General features: G+C 36.7%; 1 protein-coding gene across 1 annotated transcript; it reads right to left on the bottom strand.

Annotated features, from left to right (window-relative positions):
* Positions 1–9,077: 9,077 nt before the first annotated feature.
* LOC119192362 (sensory neuron membrane protein 2) lies at positions 9,078–19,342 on the bottom strand (the record flags this gene model as incomplete). The annotated part of the gene is given in 7 exon segments (XM_037446184.1): positions 9,078–9,418; positions 9,957–10,082; positions 10,739–10,925; positions 12,314–12,439; positions 12,868–13,085; positions 14,906–15,000; positions 19,174–19,342. Coding segments are annotated over 7 exon segments (1,143 nt in total), but the record flags the coding sequence as incomplete, so codon positions are not given.
* Between the last annotated feature and the right edge of the window lie 1,562 nt (positions 19,343–20,904).

Below are 20,904 nucleotides of genomic sequence, written 5' to 3'. Positions count from 1 at the left end.
AGCGCAAAAAGTTTTTCTGGGACAGAAAGTAGTCTATACCACACAGGAGTAACAAGGCTTTGGTAAAAAATCAAAATAGGTTTAGTAGTTACTGAGATTAGCGCGTTCACATAAACTCATCAGCTTTATATATTAGCAATGTCAAAGTGACCCTGTAAGCAAGGTTTATTAGTTTTAGTGTTATTTTTTTCATTTTCTAGTTTAGTCTGAATGTGGTGTGTGTAAGTGTATTTCTGACTAAAAAGTATGAAGTTTCAGCACGACAAATTCTCTTCGTGTTTCCTTAGGGCAAATAAAATCCAAAATAATTTTTATATTTTTTTAATTTGATACTTACACTTTTTACCATGTATCTATGGTTACAATAATTTTATAAGGCGAGTTAAAAAGACAAATATGGTTCCATTTATTAACTCAATGTCGAAATAACCCTGTATGCAAGGTTAATACTATATTAATTTCCAAAATTTCCTTATCATTATTCCCACATGCGTGAGATCTTGTATCCGGGCGGACGGATGCCGATTCCTATAGTTATTTATGTGTGAAGTGTGATGGATGCGAGTTGTTATCGTGATGCGTCGATGGATCAGTCACACGTGACACGGTGATAACGTGAGGTGATGAATGGCTTCGAGACAGATTTATTGAGCCTTTGGAGCTGTTGGGAGTTGAAATTTAAATAATAGTTTTTATTGATACATTTACCAAACATATTTGCATTACGTATTATTTTGTGTAGATACGACTGCCGATAACAGATAAGAAAATGAATAATTGTGAAATTTAGGTAGATATTGTAAATGACTTTTTCGAGGACCAACACCTCAGTCCGTTTCAAAAGGCTACAAAGTCTTCATAAAGTCCCGTCGCGTCGGGAGAAAATTAAAATATAAATAATTGTGATAAATAATTTTTTTTCGATGTGTAACATTCTATTTTAGTATTATAAAAATAAAAAAAATGTCTGAAAGTCTTCGAAACATCGGGAGAACATTAAAATATATAAAACCGCGATAAAATTCGAAAAATAGTTTTATTTCATTGTTTTTACCTTTGGTATGGTAATAATAAATGACACTTTATGTGAACGTATATTCGAAATTTCTTCATTTTCAATATCGCATGGCAACATATTGTTGAAGCAAATGTTTCGCTTTTCGCCAAAGTTGACCATAGTTCCTATTATACGTTATACAACCTTTGTTCCTGTAAATTTAAATTTCACACGAAACTTTTGCCTTATTAAACCATTGTTGTCCAAATATCAATGGCTTCTAAGTAAACTATCGTATGTGGAAAAAATCCGATGTTCACATTTTAGCGTTTCGTTATCTACATACTGTTTACTACCAAACACATTTAATTCAAAGGATAATAAACGAAAAAAACACTTCATTAACAATCATTTCTAACATTTTTATTGGTTTTGGTAGTAAACAATACCTACATAACGCAACGTTGAAAAAGTGAATATCGCTATTTTTTCAGATACGATAATTTACTTAGGACCCATCGATATGTTGAACCTTTCACAATTACTATATTGAGTAATTGGAGCAACCTTATTCCAATCGACTTTAGAGCTATTTTAAACCCTCAAAACCCACTCATCACAGACAGTTATCTCCTTGTTCGCGGTATCATTTGTCACGAAATCTCATGTATCCTACTGAATCAACGTGCGACGTTAATAAGGTCAAGTGTATGATACCGTCACTGATAATCTGTAGGCTCGCATTATGCAATGGATAGAGGGAGACGAACAGATGTCCGCATAGCGGCGTCTCGCTTTCGCATTGATATTGAATCTCATGATTGTGATATGCCGTGATTTTCCGAATACAGGTTTAAGTTAATTCATGGGTATTGTTAATGTATTAACTGGTGGGTGGGATGTACTAAATTTATAGTTACTTATGTAACATACGCGTTGAGAAAGACCTTTATACATGTATACTATTTCATTTTAAACGAAAGAGTATTTAAAATGTATATTTCAGAAGAAGTAAATAAGGAGTCAAATTTTGTAGAGATAGAGTTGTTTTATAAAAGGTAATTAAACTTTTATTTTTAAATATAATTTAGTCGTATTTTTGAGGTAATTATACCTACTCGCTCAAGGAGCAGAAAGAAGATATACAATAATACAACTGAATTTTGATTTTTAACTTTATATTTCGTTCGCGTATAAAACTGAAAAAAGTATGGTGTTAGCTTCTAAAGAACTAAACTCAATCATCCAAGAAAAATGGAATGACTTCCGATGTATAAATCCATAATATTTTACACCCAAAATTGCTGTTAGAGCTAATTTACTGCATTGGACTGGTGTAATTTTTTTAATTGCTTTAAATGACTCGACGATCACGCCGTTCGCCTGATGGAAAGTGATACGACCGCCCATAAACAGTATACACACCATCCAACACCTTGAATTACGAAGTATTGTTTGGTATCCCACTGCGCTCGCCATTCTGAGACATGAGATTTTAATTATATCCAGTAGTTACACTGCCTATACTACTGCTTGGCGGCAGAAATACGGATGAGAAATGTTATAGTTATTGACAGGGATTCCAACTGGCTGTAAAGAGGATAATAAAACCTTCCGTACGGGTAAAGGAACTTTAAACGGCCTAAATACTCGATCCAAAACCGCCCAGTACGCTTCACCCGTTCAATGATTCTTGGCTCGCTGTATGCGATATCTAGGTCGCCTGGACGGCGTCTAGAATATTTTATGGGACTCTCTTATTGCGTAAAGTTCTGTAAATCAATGTTGCAAAGGAAAAACATATCGGTTTGTTTTTGAGGTTAACATTTTTAATTTGGATCAAGGTTGTGGTTGTGTGAAAAATATAATTGTAATTATTTTAGAATAGGTGTTGTTCGCGGTTTCGGATTCACGTTGAAAAGCCTTTGCCGCTACAAGTCTTTAAATCAATGTAAGGACTATGCCAGTGCCAGCTATTAAAAAAATTAAAATGATTTATTATTTCCTGCGGGAGCTAGTTGCCGGGATAAAAAGTAGTCTATGTTTTACTTAAGCATATAAGTCTATGTGTGTGCCAAATTTCATTCAAATCCGTTCAACTGTTTCCGAGTTTACTTCTAACAAACATCCAAGCATTATCGCTAAGTTTCAGATTAATAATACAATATTGAAATTATGATTTACTTAGAAGTTACTGCATAAGATTAGGTACGCGTTGGTTCATCGATAAGTAATTTTCAGAGTAATGCTATAATATCCAGGCTATTTTTGCCCTAAGATGCTACAGCCAGTATTATGTTGCCGAAGAGGTTCTGTAACGCCAGCGTGACGTAACGCGAATGGCACGTTTGACGTGCAACTATGTTTAGCACGGAACCAAGGTTGGTTGCTAACACACGGAATTTATAAAATATAGCTCTTTAGATCGATCACAAAAGTTATCAATTGAAACATTGACGTATATTATATAGACACGAACGTCCATATAAAATATTTATTCAAAATCTGAACTAAAATGGCAACCAAAACGTCACTGTTATAACCTATTTATTCACTACAACAACAAATAATTTTACTTATTTGATTAATATTTTTTATTCACATCCAAGTCTGCACTTAGACTAGCCTTTTTATATTATGAGCGCACTCCGTACACAACCGCAAGCATCAATATTGACACCATACTAAAATCAGTGTGAAGGGATAACAATTCAATTCAGATGAATACACTAACCCCCTTATTCATAGACATTTTTTATCGAACGACCGAGTAAGGCTGTGTTAACAAGTTTGTTTCTCAGTGCTGACGGCATGGCAGTCTTCGCAGTGCGTAGACGTAGGGCCGTTGTGATTGGCTAATATTGAAATACAACAATAATAACCAATCACAACGGCCTATATCTATTCTCAGTGCCGTTGGGCACTGAGAAACAGGCTTGTTATCACAGCTTTACTCCGTCCTTAGATAAAAACGTTTATGAATAAGGGGTAAATGTACATATATATCGATGAATATACAATTTCTGAGCGTTGCGATTAAAGTTCATTCCGCCACCGCCCCAGAAATAAGATCTTTAATAAATTTACTTTAAATGGGTTATAGACGTATTTTATATTAGCGTATTGATTCCCAAAGTAGTTCACGGGGCCCTTAGGAGTCCACGAGAGACCCGACAGGAGTGTGCGTTGGCATTACAAAAAATTGGGTTCACATTTCCTAAGCGAGGGTCCACGAAATTGTATCTGATTTTGATAGTAAACAATTAAAATGTTGGCTTGACTTCATATTATGTAGGTAGATATTATAAGAAGCTCAACGACTGTTCCATGTAAACTTGCAAATTCTGAAGAATATGGTAGAGATTTATTTATTTATTTAGCACTTCATACACAAATGTATACAGGCGGACTTAATGCCATAGGCATTCTCTACCAGTCAACCTTAGGGTGGTGCCAAGATAATCAGCAAAATTTTGAAAATAGTCTATGAGAAAAAAAGTTTGGGAACCTTTGTACTAGCGGTTTTGAAGAACGCGTACTCGGCTTTACGTAGGCGAAACACGACAGTCTTGTTCGTGTTCTTTGTTCATACTATGAAAAACAAGATAAGATGTAATTGCAATGAGTAAAGGAATGGTAAACTAAACGTTTATCTCATGTTCAATTTGCCACACGTAAGCAACGAAATGAGTTACAAAAATTTCAAATCGGTTGGATCGCTGACGGACTTTTGCTCGGCGAGTTTAATACTCGCCTAACTTCGAAAAGTCAGAGTCTTGGGTGTTGAACTTGCGGTCATTCGTCTCGCCAGACAGCACATTCCCCAGTGACCAATTGTGCAGTTCGTTAATATAATCAAAATAGTTAATATTTTGATAATATACATACACACATCACGTATTTATCACCGAAGGGGTATGCAGAGGCGCAATCAAGGCACCCACTTTTCGCCAAGTGTGTTCCGTCCCATGATGTGATTGGAGGCGTGCCTATCGCCATCGGGCACAAATTCTAGACTCCGGGCTGATACTGAGCAGAAAAAAACACTTTTTCCAACCCGGGATTCGAACCCAGGACTTCAGAGTGTTGTACCGCGCTTGCAGTCGAACTACGCCACCGAGGCAGTCAATATGCTTGTTTAATATACAAAATCAATACCCGCACGTGGACTTAGGGATATTTAGGACAGACTCGCCCACACAGCGGTCTAGGGGGAAACAGGAGAAATGTTTACTCAGTTAAGTTTTATAATGCCTGCCTACGCACCGAACCAGAGTTGTAGTTGGGTTTGTGAAGTGTCAATATACGTAACAAGTTATACACGAAGTTTTAAACTTTAGTAGTATAGAATATATTTTCAACTACATTTTACAGGCGAGTTTGCCCATTTTGCTTGCGTAAGGACGCCTTCTAATTAACTGCGCTGTTTTATAAATTAACACAAACGACGAAAAAGTAAAAGACGTAAGAGCGTCTGCAATTTGTCGTGCAGTGGTGCGCGGCTGCAGCGCGGCGTCCGCGCGTGTGTTTTAAGATTTCTCAGAATAAAAGTAATATATTTAAAATATAACAGAATGTAGCACTAAAATAAAATAATAATGGGTTTTATTTTAAGACTATTAAGTCTCCAGTATTAAACTATTAAGTCTTTACAGATAAAAATAGAAAAATATAATTCCAAATGCAAATCGTTCGTGACCTAGGATTCCCATCGTAGGGCGGTACCTGTTCCCTAGCTTCGGAGCTGTTCACACGTGCTGTATTATCTAATGCGATCTCATTTGCTTTGTTGGAGTAAACCATTAAGTTATATCCGATGGAAGAAGGAAACATTAGAATATTGTTTTAGATATTTTTATACGGAGAAATGTACCTATGTACCAACGTATTTAAGTAGAAATAGGCGTGTAAAATATTGTTTTTGACATTTAACATAATATGTTTATAATAGCTTAATATGAATAAATATAATGCTTCGTCAAAATTATATGCCTCCCATGATGTAAAGAGGACGAGCCACTCACAAGATCGTGTACAAATTTGAATTTCGGGCGACTGAAGAGTACCTTTTCAATTAAAAACTCTTCCAAACATCCGGTTGTACCTGTGTAGCCTACCCGTGGCTCTTATCTCTATCCATTCGGGGATAAATCAAAGTGCCTTGCCTTAATTCCCGAAGGTGCAGCTAGATCCCACGACGCGATAGTGGGGAGCCTATCGCTATATCAGGCACACATGCCACACTCCATACTGATTCTGAGAAAAAAAACAAAATCACTGTGCCTGACCAAGAGATCGAACCCAAGACCTCAACACTGCAGTCGTATCATGATACAACTTCGTCACACAGGCAATTTTACTCTTTGTCTAACTTTCTTACATTGTTTAAGTTAAACAATTTTCAGAACTAACATAAATGACATTTCACTATTCGAACAATCGAAGCTCCAACTAACTTATCAATAGCTTTACGACAGGTCACAGCTGAGTTAGCTTTAGAACTTAGCTTTGAAACCACTGGGGTTGTAATTCTTTGTCACAAACTGCGTGGATTCCCGGGGTTTAGCAAAGAGGAATCTATTAAATCCTTAAGGATTCAAATTTTATATGGCGTTGGTTATCTAAGATATTTACTATATTCCACATTTAACTGTCTTTATTTTTCTTAACGCCCTTTTTAGGCATAGTATAAAAACGATTAAGTTAATTTTTACGAAAACAAATTGCAGGCGTACGTTAAATGCACGCAGTAAATACTTTACGTAAGTTCATTTACAAAAACAAATTGCTGGTTAGTTGTGTAGGTATAACGCACGCCGTATTTACTTTACTAAATCAAATCCAGGACTGAGAGGACCTTCCGTTTCTCAGTATATTTACTTTGGCATTTAGGCGCAGATCTAGCTACCAGTAAACAACTTTATGGCTATCACATTTTATAACACAAATATGTGCGGGCCTTGAAATTTTCAAATATCATATTAGTTCATGTTGTATGAACTAGAAATTGTATCCTCCATCTATCTGTATATTTAAAATTTGTTTTAAGCCGATTTCCCTCATGAAATATCTCTCTTTGATATCTCTTAACATGAGGGAGATACGGCTTCAAATTTGTTTTGTGGCAAATGACAAAAATGTAAAACTGAGTCTTATAAGTCAAGTTTTTTATTTAAACTTTATTTCACTTTACATTACTTATGAATTTTTAAAGTATCTGCCTAGAAAGAATCTCCATTGGCAAAGAATTGAAGATATGAAATGTAAAATTTTGTTTTTTGGCTATCCTGTAATGATGACGTTTTTCCTTTGTGATGCCCAGCTGTGCCCGCGTGGAAATCAGTGTGTTTTCCCGCGTAAATCCGCGACCCACGAGATTTTTACAACCACGCGACCTCTTCAGCAGAAGTCGTTATATTTCAGTCAATTTAGATGAAACCGTAATGTATTATTAACCAAAATCTTTCTCAAAATTGCATTATCTTTTAGTAATAACGTACAAAATGCGTTGGTTCGTGAGATAGCGCAAGATTTCAAAACCGATCTGCGTTTCCAAAGTTCCGCCGTCATGGCGCTGCAGGAGGCCAGCGAAGCTTACCTGGTCGGTCTTTTCGAAGACACGAACCTTTGCGCCATTCACGCCAAGTAGGTTTTGAGAAAATCGATCACATACAGACAGAAAGCTATTGGAGACTTTTATAATATGTATAGACTTTTGCACTATACAATCGCGCGGGATCTAAATCGTCTAGAGAATTCAAGCAAGGCTTACAGGTCTTAACGACACCGCTCGAATCGATTACAATAAAATTTGTCTAGGCCCATTTGAACGCTTTGGGGACTTAGGTCGGATTTTATTGCGGGATGTTACACTTGGACGTGTTTTCAATCAGTGATTAGAATATTGATTGTTTCTGTAGTGTTTGGGTTGAATTAATTATTAAATGTACTTTCAAAATCTGGTTAGTCAGAGAATATATTTATTTGGCCACACATTATCTCAGGATCGAAGGGGAGTTTATGCAAAAACACAATTAAAAATTACAATATATTACCTAAAATATAAAACGAAAGGAAATGCTCAGACTATATTTTCATAGCTAGAACGGCTATAGGTGCTTGGTTGGCATTTAAAGAGAGGAGATTGGGAATGATGAGAAAATTATAATTTTGGTAAGCGTATAAAACGAAACGCTTTCAGCTTATGTTGTTCTTTATTATGATATATAGAAGATCTATCATAATATACGAGTATAATATGCTACAGAATACAAGAACTTGTTAGGTTAACATTACAGCTCAATTTATCAAACATGAAACATTAGTAAATTTATATTATCTTGTTACAGATGCGACTTCAACAAGTACACGATTAAGTGCATCAAGTCCGTGGGAGAGATCGAAGTGAAGCCTGAAGTAGAACCGATGGATACTCCCGACAACGAGTCCAGCGGGCGCGGAACATTCTCAGACACTGATTAAAATATTCCAAATTCAAATTAAATGTGTTTTTTTGTGTTTTGGCTGTGGGTCTTTTATCCTAATAAATACTGTTACATATTAAAATAGGAATTTGAAAACTCATCTGTTTTCCTCAGGGTTTTATAATGGTCACTGGATTTTTATCAGTGCCACTTCAAGTATATGATAATGTAGGAAAGCAGAATAGATATCGATGAAATATGAAAAACAGCTGATTGACAGATAAACGAGATAACTGATCGCGACAGCCGTCCAAATAGATTAAACCAAGTTCCAAATTTAAATGAATTATTTTTTTTATTTTGCTCTTGTGGCAATGTGTCTGTTTATCCACAATTAATTGGCTGTAAAAGTGATAATGTTTTCTTAAACTATTTTTACAAATTGAATTAAGTGGAGTAGTTGTCATTGCAAAGTAAATGACTTTTGATTAAATACATAAAATAGTTGAAATATTTTACTTCAATTAAGATGCCTGCTAGAAGTTTTAAACCAGGCTATGCATGCCATAGAATTGGTACAAAGATCAGATTTTTGAAACGAATATTTTTTTTTATAAATACTGCATATTGTCGGCAGTAATAAAAAAATACACAAATGTCATCACATTAATTTATTTTAACAACAAACTGTACACATAACTTAGACTTAAACTATTGCGTGAAATAAACCGCCTTTTCCGAAACCATACAGCGAGCACACCTTTACAAACAAAAATTAACGCATTTTATCATTAACCATAGGGCCTATTATGAAGTTGACAGAGTTGCTATTGCGTGGCCACGAAATAAGCGAGGTTGATCGCGCGACGGTAATTGTAGCGACAATCGCTAATATAATCGCTGCGGCGAGAATTATCCACCGCGCTAGTTGGGCGTACGAAAGCAGCGCGTGGGCATCTCTGAGCTCTTGCTGGAGATCTGGTGTCATTACTGCCCCCTGGAAATTAGAAATCTTATTAACTTTCCTTTTCGCCAGTAATATAATAGTAATTTCAGTCGTAGGCGCTGGGAGGGGGGTGCAAGTAGGTGCACGTGCACCCACCTGCCTAGAAAAAATCACAAAAAATTATGTCAGTGATCAAATCTGCAACAATGGGAACTATCAACCACAGAGGTTCGTTTATGATAAAGCATGTTTAAAAATCCGCGCGATTTAATTTTTAAAAAACTATGATATCAGCCCTGTATTCTATATTGTCCCACTGCTGGGCACGGGTCCCTTCTACTGCTGAGAGACATTAGGCCTTAGTCGACTATGTTAGTCTAGTGCGGATTGTTACAATTCACACACCCTCATAATTTCTATTGGGAACTTCTCGAATATGAAGGTTTCCTCAAGTGTTTTCCGTCATCGAAAATAAGCGATAATTCACAAAGTATACACACATAATTTTACAAAAGTCGAGAAGTGAAATTCTAATTAATATGGGTAATTTGAGATTGGATTTCGAACATTTATAAGACTGACTACTAACCTCTTCAATCCAAAGCATAGGGAATAGTCCAGTAGGCACGGCCTGTAGTTGAGGCACTCGAGGAATATTCCGCAGTTCGATGTTGAACTGTAGCCTCTTGACTCCTTTCAGCACAACACCAGTCACCTACAACAAAAATTAATTCATGTGCTTATTGACTGATGTCCCACGAGGTGGACAGATGACCTCCTAAAAGTGGCAGGAGGTCGCTGGATGCGGGCCGCTTATAATAGTTCGAAAATGGACATCTTTAAGGGAGGCTCATGTTCAGCAGTGGACATCCTGACGCTGATGATGATGATTGTCTGATGTGTACCAGGGGTCGTAGTTAAGACGCCTTTCTACAATTGTTTACGCTAATAGAAAACAAAAAATGTAGGAGAATGAGATATTCTAGCGATAGAATAATCGATCGGATGTCCTTCTTATATATTTTGTTAATATTAACACCAAGTTTAACACCAAGAGATTTTGACGCGAGTTTTCACACAGAGGCACACATCATCACGCATTAATTCCCGAAGGAGTATGCAGAAGCGAAACCAGGGCACCCACTTTTCGCCTAGTGTATTCCGTCCCATGATGTGATAGGGGGCGAGCCTATCGCCGTATCGGGCACAAATTCCAGACTCCGGGCTGATACGTGAGTTTTCATAACTCTCAATATTTATACTCTAATATCCTTTGAACAATGCTGGTAGTACTTTTAGTGATAACAACCAACAAGACGAAAACTGCATTCAATAATTAATTCCTAAATCTGACATTCGGGTACAACTCACCGGGTCAATATAAACGTAAGTATTATGCTTTTCCTTGTCAGGTTTGACGCCATCCTCGAAGTATTCCAGCAGCTCTTCGGAAGCCAGGTAGAAGTGAGGCAGCGAGGCGATGGCCGGCGCGCCCTGGCACGGCATGAGGTTGAACACGCCCATCAGAAGGCAACCGTCGTGGCTAGCGCTCCAGTCTCTAAACGAATTGATTGTGTTATTCATTTACTGGTGCTAGGATATATTTTATATCCGCACGAGTAGCGACCACCGTATACAAGGTGTTAAAAGTGACCCACGTGTGTCGCGTTCCGGGATCAGTCTGTATAATGGTTTACTTTTAACTGATTTCGAGGAAATTTGGTATAATTTAACATCCTGGGAGGGATATAGGCCAGTTTTTATCTCGAAAAATCTTCACGCGGACGGAAGCGCAGGCGAAAGCTAGTAAACGGTAATGAATTTTTTTTCAGATTTTTTGTGTAATGTGTAAATGGTTGGGCAACAAAAGAAGACATTGGCCTTTTTAACATTTGTTTTAGCTATTTGATAATAACTTTGTAAGGTTAGAAAATATCTTATTTTCAATATATGCATTTTAATGTTATTTATTTCGTTAAATGATTTTTACATTTTGTGGTATCCATTATTCAAGCAGTTTGTCATTTAAGAGTTATAGCCCGAAATAAGCAAGAAAATGCTGTCCATTTATATTCTATTGTAAACAATTTCGATTCTTTTACAACTGTTGACATTTTACTTACATTGTATTTTTCATCACGTTTTAGGATCCAAATAACTGTCAAAGGCGATACATTGTGTTCTGGCGGAGTTATTGACCTTTGTTAAACAAATTCAAAACCCCTATATATTTTTACTAAGGTCTTACAATGTACTGTGGAATTTTGCATGTATTTGGAAGATAAAAATTATAAAAATTGAGCCACTTATGGCTAAAAGTGTTATTGTTACTGAGAATTTCATAAAACTTGTTCTTATTTAGCTTCAACAGTAATTCCTTTTTCAAAGAATTTTGCTTCTTAATATTACATCGACTTTAACTGACTGCTATGGGACGAGTTACGTAACGTTGCGGCATCCATTGCGTAGGAGCGGAGTATTAGGATTAAACGAGCTAAATCGAGAGATTAAAAGGGTAACATCATGGGTGGCCATAACGGCTTTAATATGAATTAATCCATTTAACCGACTTTCCACCACGGAGCCTAATCTCAACGGAGATCAGCCAGGTACAGTCGGAAATATATACCACAAATGGATAACACAGTCGCGTTCTCTGTTCCTTCACTGTCATAGTCGGGTAAGACGGTAATCCGACATGATCGGAGAGAAATCAGACCCAGGACCAATGGTATTATAATATAATCTTATAAAAAGATATGCGCAACCAGCGTTTCTAAAATATTCCCATGAGAGATATCATGACAAACAAATATTATTTTCTTTATATAACTACCAGTTATTTTTAGAATTTAAAATGGCACGTGAGATACCGAAATTACTTTGGGGTATGGCATTGAACTAGCTGTATCCGTCTATCTTATTGAGCTATCGTTATATACTTACTTCTTGCAATAGCATTTATTGTCAGGATTGGCGCTCTTGGAAGCGAGCGCCGACGAGGAAATTTCGTAATAATAAGTGCTGATATTGAAGAGGGTCGCTTTGCCCGCCAGGCTGGCATATAAGGACCTGGAATATAAATTAAATTCCTAATATAGAATTTACGATGTAAAACTCTTTTACTACATTTTGGCTATTTGGTGTTTTATAGGCTGAGTTGTAAAGGAGCCTATTTTAGTTTTATGTTGACGTTAGGAATCTATGTATGAATGATTTAGACACTTCTTAAATATTCTGTTAAGGAAATTTCTTATAGCGCAATAATCTCCCTTCTCATAACTGCTATAGCAACTTTAATTCAACAAGTGAACTTCCAATGGCACCCATTGTTTGGAGCCAAGCTGGAGTGAGTACACCAGATTCCGATCTCCGTTAATAAATTAATCAAACGGAAGATAAATAGAGTGGTAAATAACAAAACTTACTTCTACAGAATCCTCGACATGTTTGGTTATTTATACCTTATTACAATAGAAATAGTGCTATTTCTCGCTTACCTGCAAATCTCGGGCTCGAAAGTGTAAAGCCGTTCAGGTACATTGTTCTCGTCAATTGGGGGGAATATCGAGGCGTCAGACCCATTGATGCGGTTGCAATATTCGTCGCCCCACGCCGAAACGGACTTCTTCTCTTTGTACGACACTATGTTACCTAACGCGAACACGTCTTCAGTACCACGAACCATCTCGTAAGGTCCAGTTTCTGTTCTGTTTAGCTGTGAAATATTAATATACTTAGTCTGGCCATAAATACTGTTACACTTAATTATAAAAAAATATTACATTTGAATTTCGAATCTGTCATTTTTATACGATTGTTCATTGTGTTTTCTCATTTTGGCGCCAATACATTGTAAAATATTTTGCGATATTAAAATGGTGTGGGGTGATAAAGAGAACCGAATCGCTGTGATAGCATTACACAAAGTAGGTATGGAGCCAAATGCAATTTTTAAAACTCTCCATACACTTGGTATTAGTAAAATGTTTGTGTACCGGGCTATTAATAGGTACAATGAGACCTCCTCTGTTTGTGACAGAAAAGATCTGGCCGTCCACGTAGTGTTCGTACGAAAAAGGTGGTCAAAGCAGTAAGGGAAAGAATTCGAAGAAATCCTGTCCGAAAGCAAAAGATTTTATCTCGGGAAATGAAGATAGCACCTAGAACCATGTCGCGTATTTTAAAAGATGACTTAGGACTTGCAGCCTATAAGAGACGCACTGGCCATTTCTTAACTGATAATTTAAAGAAGAATAGGGTGGTAAAATCGAAACAACTACTGAAGCGGTACGCAAAGGGAGGTCACAGAAAAATTTTGTTTACGGATGAGAAAATTTTTACAATTGAGCAACATTTTAACAAACAAAATGACCGTATTTATGCTCAAAGCTCTAAGGAAGCTTCCCAATTAGTCGACAGAGTGCAACGTGGACATTATCCGACTTCAGTGATGGTTTGGTGGGGTGTTAGCTATGAAGGAGTGACTGAGCCATATTTTTGTGAAAAAGGTATCAAAACATCGGCACAAGTGTATCAAGATACCATTCTTGAGAAGGTAGTTAAGCCCCTTAACATCACCATGTTCAATAACCAAGTATGGTCCTTCCAGCAAGACTCGGCGCCGGGTCATAAAGCTCGGTCCACGCAGTCTTGGTTGGAATCGAACGTTTCGGACTTCATCAGAGCTGAAGACTGGCCGTCGTCTAGTCCCGATCTTAATCCGCTGGATTATGATTTGTGGTCAGTTTTAGAGAGTACAGCTTGCTCTAAACGCCATGATAATTTGGAGTCCCTAAAACAATCTATACGATTGGCAGTGAAGAATTTTCCCATGGAAAGAGTGCGTGCTTCTATTGATAACTGGCCTCATCGTTTAAAGGACTGTATTGCAGCCAATGGAGACCACTTCGAATAAGCTTTTTATATTTTTAATTGTTTTATATTTATGTATTAAACTGACACACTGTAAAAGTAATAAATGTTATTTGCAGTTAACAATTTTCTTTTTTCTTTATTACAATATTTATGGCAAGACTAGGTATATTAACAAAGGTAATGTTTGTTGGGAAGTCTGGCAGTGGCGGCCTTAGCCGGTATATAGGTATAGATTTTTCATGTCAGGCGGACCTCATTCGATTAATATGCCTCGGATACTTCTCGGTGAAGTCACGCCACTGGTCCTGGTTTGGTTATTCTTGTATCCACCATTAGTTTCACAAAAATTCCGGTTTTATTTCGTGATATTTTTTTTTTTTGTAGTTTAGTGTGAATATGGCGTTTGCGTGATTGTAGTTCTAACTGAAAGTGTGATATTATCGCTTTGACGAATTCTCTTAGAATGGCAATAGGGCGCGTAAAAAAAAATAGACATTTATTTTGTTCAAAACTTAACCTTTTTTATTTTAGATCTACGGTTCAAGATACTTATTGTGAAGTGTTATTTTTAATAAGATAAGTATGTGGTTTCTTTTAGTAACGAAATGTTCAAATGGCTATTAATATTAATAGGTATAGGCAACAAACAAATCATCTTACATGTGAAAACATTGAGAAGTAGTATCCGTTGACTCCATCTTCAGCTGGTCGCATTGTAGGTGGACTGTCGGCCTTCAACTTAGCGCATACTAGACCTGGAACAAGCGGTACTTCTTATAAATTCTTTGTACCAAGCAGCACTCATTGTTTTATGCGTTCATGGCAAAGCTCCACTGCATTGCAGAAGCGGAGTAAACTCCAGATAGCTTGTTAACTGACGAGAGACGATTACCCCCGGTCAGTCGATACAATTATGTCGGCCTTTTTGAAACTGGTTATATTCAGGCTGAACCTGGAACGCGACACTTACGTGGGTATGGCGGGTTTACGGGATGCAAACATCCTACCACCAGAGGTATGTTAGTATAATTGGGCTACAGTTTGATACATTGTGGTCAAAGTATTTACTGGAGATTACCAGATTGAATCTTATTTTAACGAAAATAGTTTCTGCAGAGCCAAGGAATTAAATTTTATAGGGTATGTTGTTACTATAACAGCTTAAGATCAAGCTAATGGCTTGTGGTTCCATTAGGTTGTAGATATAAAAAATAAAATACTCAATACATCGAATTACTGAAAAGACTGCGCAAAAACAAGACAGAATTTAATCTACCAACTTCTACTTCATCGGTTTTCACTCATTGTGCCGTAAAGATAAAATTTAATGCAAATTCATCTATACTTATAATAAATCTGTAGAGAGGTCAATTCTGTACATGAAATATATTTCCAAAATAAGTATCAGGGGATGATTAAGGATCGATACTGATGCCAAAGATGCAATTAGTAAAATTTTTGTCTGTCTGTCTGTCTCTCTGTCTGTCTGTATAACCGTTATAGAAACAAAAACTACTCGACGGATTTTAACGAAACTTGGTACAATTATTTTTCATACTCCTGAGCTGGTTATAGTATACTTTTCATCACGCTACAATTAATAGGAGCAGAGCAGTGAAGGGAAATGTTGGGAAAACGGGAGAAGTTACTCCATTTTTTAAGCTTCCGTCGCGTGTGCAACCTTAATGGTTAAAGCTACACAGAAATCACGTATAACGGAAATGTTCTCCTTAAAATTATATAAAAAATATCCCACGACAGCATATCTTTTATGGTTGACTCACAATAACACGTGTAACTCACGATAGCTTAGCAGTTCGAAGCTTTCTCATTATATTTGTCTACTCTTACGTTTATAACACTCTCAGTCATCCTTAATTTAACATTATTAATCAATCTATACTTATAATAAATCTGTAGAGGACCACCTGCATACCACCATACATTAAAAAAACATCCCGACAAATTGAGCACCTCCTCCATTTTTGAAGTCCGAAATCCACGCGGCGAAGCTGCGGGCGGAAGCTAGTAAATAAATAAAAACTCATTTTCGGCATCCTCTTAAGAAATAACACGAATGAAATAAAAATATTTGAGTAGCGCCTATTGTTTCGTGCGCAGTGCTTTTATTATTAAGGTTTAGTGTTATACTATTTTAAGAAAATTATACTTTTTCGTGTACTTAAGTAAATATATTTTTATTTTATTTTATTTAAAATGTTCGTATGGAGTAAGTTTCCACTTTAAATGGAGCCCAATGGAGTATATATGTAATAGTGATTTCCCAAACCAATTTACAATTTGTTATCTAAATCTTAGTAACAGAGATAGCTTACCGTGTTGAGGTCTGTTACAAAATTGTTTAGGAACTGCTTTGTTTTACACAATTCCTCAATCCTTTATGACCTCGAAACTAAATTTTATCTCTAATTAGAGTCTGAGACGGGTCCAATAGTTAAACCATGAAGATATAAGATACAAGAAACCCATTTTATGATACAAATAATACTAGGAAAATACAACTCCAATTATTTTATGTAAAAACTTTCGACGCGTTTTTCCCGCGCAAAACTTGAACATTAATCCGTTTGATCAACAGTCAAGGTTACCTATAGAGTATGATAATAACTACTCCGTGTAAAACATTTTATAATGGAAATAAAAGGAGCACTGGAGATGTTTTACAATTCAAATACAAGACGAGCTTGACTGATGCTGCTGCCCGTCTAATGTCCTTCGGGAAGATTTATATTGGCAATAAATCTTGTAAAAGTGGACTTCCGTAAGCAATTTTACATAATAAACACTCAAAGCAAGTTGACTTCTGCAAATTTTCAAGCTTGCAGGAGTTGTGGCATGTGTGTGTATAGAATTGCATCTGGAATTTTTGTAATATATTACTGCAAGAACTTGCTAATCTTAAACTAGCATTAGAATGTGGCATATAAGACGCGTACGTCCGTCGTTTGATTATGATTGGTTGAGAGACACGTGAGTCTCACGATGGTCTCTTGACCAATCATAATTAAACGACAAGGGCGTTCGTGTACAGTTTCTTACGCCACATTTTAGGAGGCAGTGTAATTATTAAGCATGGCAGTATGTTGTGTTCTTGGCGGAGATATAAGTTTTGACTACGAAAAAAAAATATTAACCAGGCACTAGCCTAGTCAATTATTTACAATGTTCAAATGTCAAGTACAAATAATACGCACACGGTGTAATTATGTTTCGTATTGCGTTGTAACTATTTTCCTTGTTGAGATAATATCTAGGGCAATAGTAGAGTCAACGAGTACGTGTGCATTTGTTACCTTACCTGCATACCTATATAACATATAACGTGTAATTCCTTATTTTATTTAAAAGTTTGCTATGCAGTCGATTACATGACTACCCAATAAAAAAAGCAACATCCAGCCATACTAGGATATAGCAAACTAAACACGTCACGAAAGTCCGCGTCGTCCGATCGTGATTGGTGGAGAGACCAACGCGTGAGTCACATGTTACCCTCTCGTCCAATCACAACAAACGACGCTGACGTCCGTGTCGTGTTTTATGCCATATTTTAAGAAGACTGGAATTTGAATAACAAACCACGGCGTAGCACGTAGTTGCAATCGTTACTTGCAGACACGTTTCAGTTATTAAATTAGTTCCAATGTCCTTCGAATTGAACACGACGGTTCAGTGTTTGCTCGTTTGGAAACAGACATAGACATTGCAATAGTTACTACGCAGCCGGACTCTTGCATACAAGAGCTTAGAGATATTCCATCAAAAATAATAAAGTATTAGATTCCAAAAAACGTATTTATTTTTCGTAATTTAATACCGACATTAAGTACACGATAGTCTATTTGAGAACGGTCTGCAATTTGAAGACCTAATGCATACACTTCTAATTTATCAATATTAAGTGTATATTGTTTATGAATTATCGTTTGCTTTAACGATGAAGGAAAACATCGTGAGCAAACCCACGTACCGGAGAATTCTCTAAAAAGCATTTGGAGGGTATGTGAAGTTTACCAACTCGAACTAGGCCAGCTTGCGGATTAAAAGCTGAACCCTAGTAATAGAAGAGGCCAGTGCCCAGCAGTGGACTGCATATAATACAGGTCTGGTATGATTAATATTACTTCTTATAACCCACCATTGTATAGATAACAAAATGGAATAGGTATTATCACAAAAGAAAACACGTATATTTAAAATAAAAATATTTGTTTTGCTTAACAACAAAGTTTAATATCTGTCCCGAATGATTTATGACATATACGTGCTTCAATCTCACTACACGTTAATAAAAAACTTGAACGAACAACTTAACATGATTTTTTGCTCTATTATAGTTTATAATTGTCGTTGATCTTGAAATTCCAAGATTAAAGAAACCGGTATAAGTTCATTTGAGGTCAATGTATTTTATGATTATTTTAGTTTTTGACAATTAGCTGGCGCGTGATTATCTCGTTTTGAAATGAAAGGTCGTGGATACAAATGCTTGATTTGGATCTAAAATTTTGGGTTCAACGATCTGACCAAATCTTATACCTCTGGGCTTCGATAAATGACGGGACCGTCCCTGCGCCATGCCGTATTGCGGCCCCTCTCTGTACCAGGGTATAAAGATATCCCCAAATGCAAATGTATGCCTAAGGCGTTTACAACATCATGCCCCTCCCGTTAATCCCAATTCTCTCGCGAGAATGGGGTCTCTATCGAGGGGTATCGTGGCGGAATTCTTCAGATGCCCCGAATCATCATTGTTTTCTGGTTTCGAAAACGCACAATTGTATCGCCTGCATAGGGAATATAATATTTCAATTTGTACTCTATCTAACGTCGCCTCACTTACCATCAGGTGCAGCGGAATCGTCAGTTGTATTTGTATAAAATAAAATAGCTTAGCTTTGTCTTACTCAGGGCGGGACTATCTCCATCACAATTGAGGAACACGCCGTCGAACAGCAGGTCCTTGACCTTCACCCTCATGAAAGGGTCTGTTAGATTGCTGAAGAACTGCTCTAGCGCTCTGTTCACCATAGCCACGGCTGAGGGCATCATCTGCTCGATGGTCAGCAGGGCGGCCTGGGAACACAAATAGGGTAATATAGATGGAAAGTAGAAGATATGTGTAGTGGATATCTGGCATTAGAAATATGATACGCTGTAGATATATTAGTTTAGATAAAAAGCGGCGATAGCCTAGTTGGTACGTAGTGCAACGGACTGCCGAGACGAATGTCCGCAGGTTCAAATCCCAAGGGCAAACACCTCTGACTTTTCTAAAAAAATTATGTGTGTATTTTTTGTGAATTATCGCTTGCTTTAACGGTAAAGGAAAACATCGTGAGGAAACCTGCATACCTAAGAAGTTCTTTATAGGAATTTCGAGGGTGTGTGAAGTTTACCAATCTGCACTAGGCCAGCGTGGTGGACTAAGGCCTAATCCCTCTCAGTAGTAAGAGAAGCCCGTGCCCAACAGTGGGGCAGTATATAATACAGGGCTGATGATGATAGGATATATTAGTTGATGAATATATTTTTATGGTGAAGATTTCAAATATCGTAATGACAAACATCGAGTTCGCAGGATACACACAAAATGAAATATTACATTTTACAATTTCATTTTTTGTTTTAAGATCTTTTCTTTATAATATGTCCTTTTAAAATTAATGTAGGTATGTAAAGTTAAGTTAAATATATTTATAAAGGTCGAATGCAAAACTTTACTGTATATCAAAAAAATACAGTCATTTACTACAATAACAATTTCATGGTGCAGTTTCCTCATTTTAAGAGGTATCATAATTTTTTAATATTTTTATAATGTCGATGTACAACAAAATTTTTAGTTCAATGGTATAAGGGTGTATTTGCAATAAAATTAGAGTGTAGTTTTTGCCTCTTTTAGACAATATTTTTTAATGTTTTTGCGTCTCCTCTGTACTATCTCAATGCTTCTAATTTTTTCTGGGTCTTCTATTGCCCAGTTGAAAGTCTCAAACGCCTACAAAGACGTATAATCGCCCACGTTAAGAACCTATGGTTTACAGCATTGATTCCTAAAGTGGTACAGGTGGACCCCTAGGGGTCTACGGGAAACTCGACGGGGTGTGCGTTAGCGAGACCAAAAAATGGTACGAGGGGTTCACTGGAACCAGTAAAATTTTTAAAGTGGTCTAAGAGGAAAAAAAAATGTTTGGCAACCTCTTCTGAGAGATATATAATATGTCATAGAAAACCAACGTAAACTGACATGTCCTTTTGTTTTCACAGTACGATATCTTGAATCGTATATGCTAGTTATCCTTTGCCGCCCGGCAGTGCATTTATGATTCTTATTTTTTTATGTTGGTTTACCTTATTAAGTTTTTGTTTTATACTTTACATGTCCTGGTGCTTTGCAGATTTACGCAATAAAGTAATATCTTTTCCTTACGAAGTTTTCCTTTATCGTCAGAGAAAGATAAATATCAATTGAAAAATATAGAATTTTTCGCAACACAAGTATGGTGGTACCATATACCGACCACCGTACAAAAGGTGTTAAAACCCCCATAGTGATTCACGTAAGTTTGTCGCTTTCCGGGATCCGTCTGTGTATATCCAGTTCCAACAGGTCGGCGTAATTGTGTCGACTGTTC

Source organism: Manduca sexta, unplaced genomic scaffold (assembly GCF_014839805.1).
Source record: "Manduca sexta isolate Smith_Timp_Sample1 unplaced genomic scaffold, JHU_Msex_v1.0 HiC_scaffold_2687, whole genome shotgun sequence".
Taxonomy (NCBI): Eukaryota; Metazoa; Arthropoda; class Insecta; order Lepidoptera; family Sphingidae; genus Manduca; species Manduca sexta.
The sequence above is the reverse complement of the archived record's forward strand: the minus strand, read 5'-3'. Positions and strand labels throughout refer to the sequence as shown.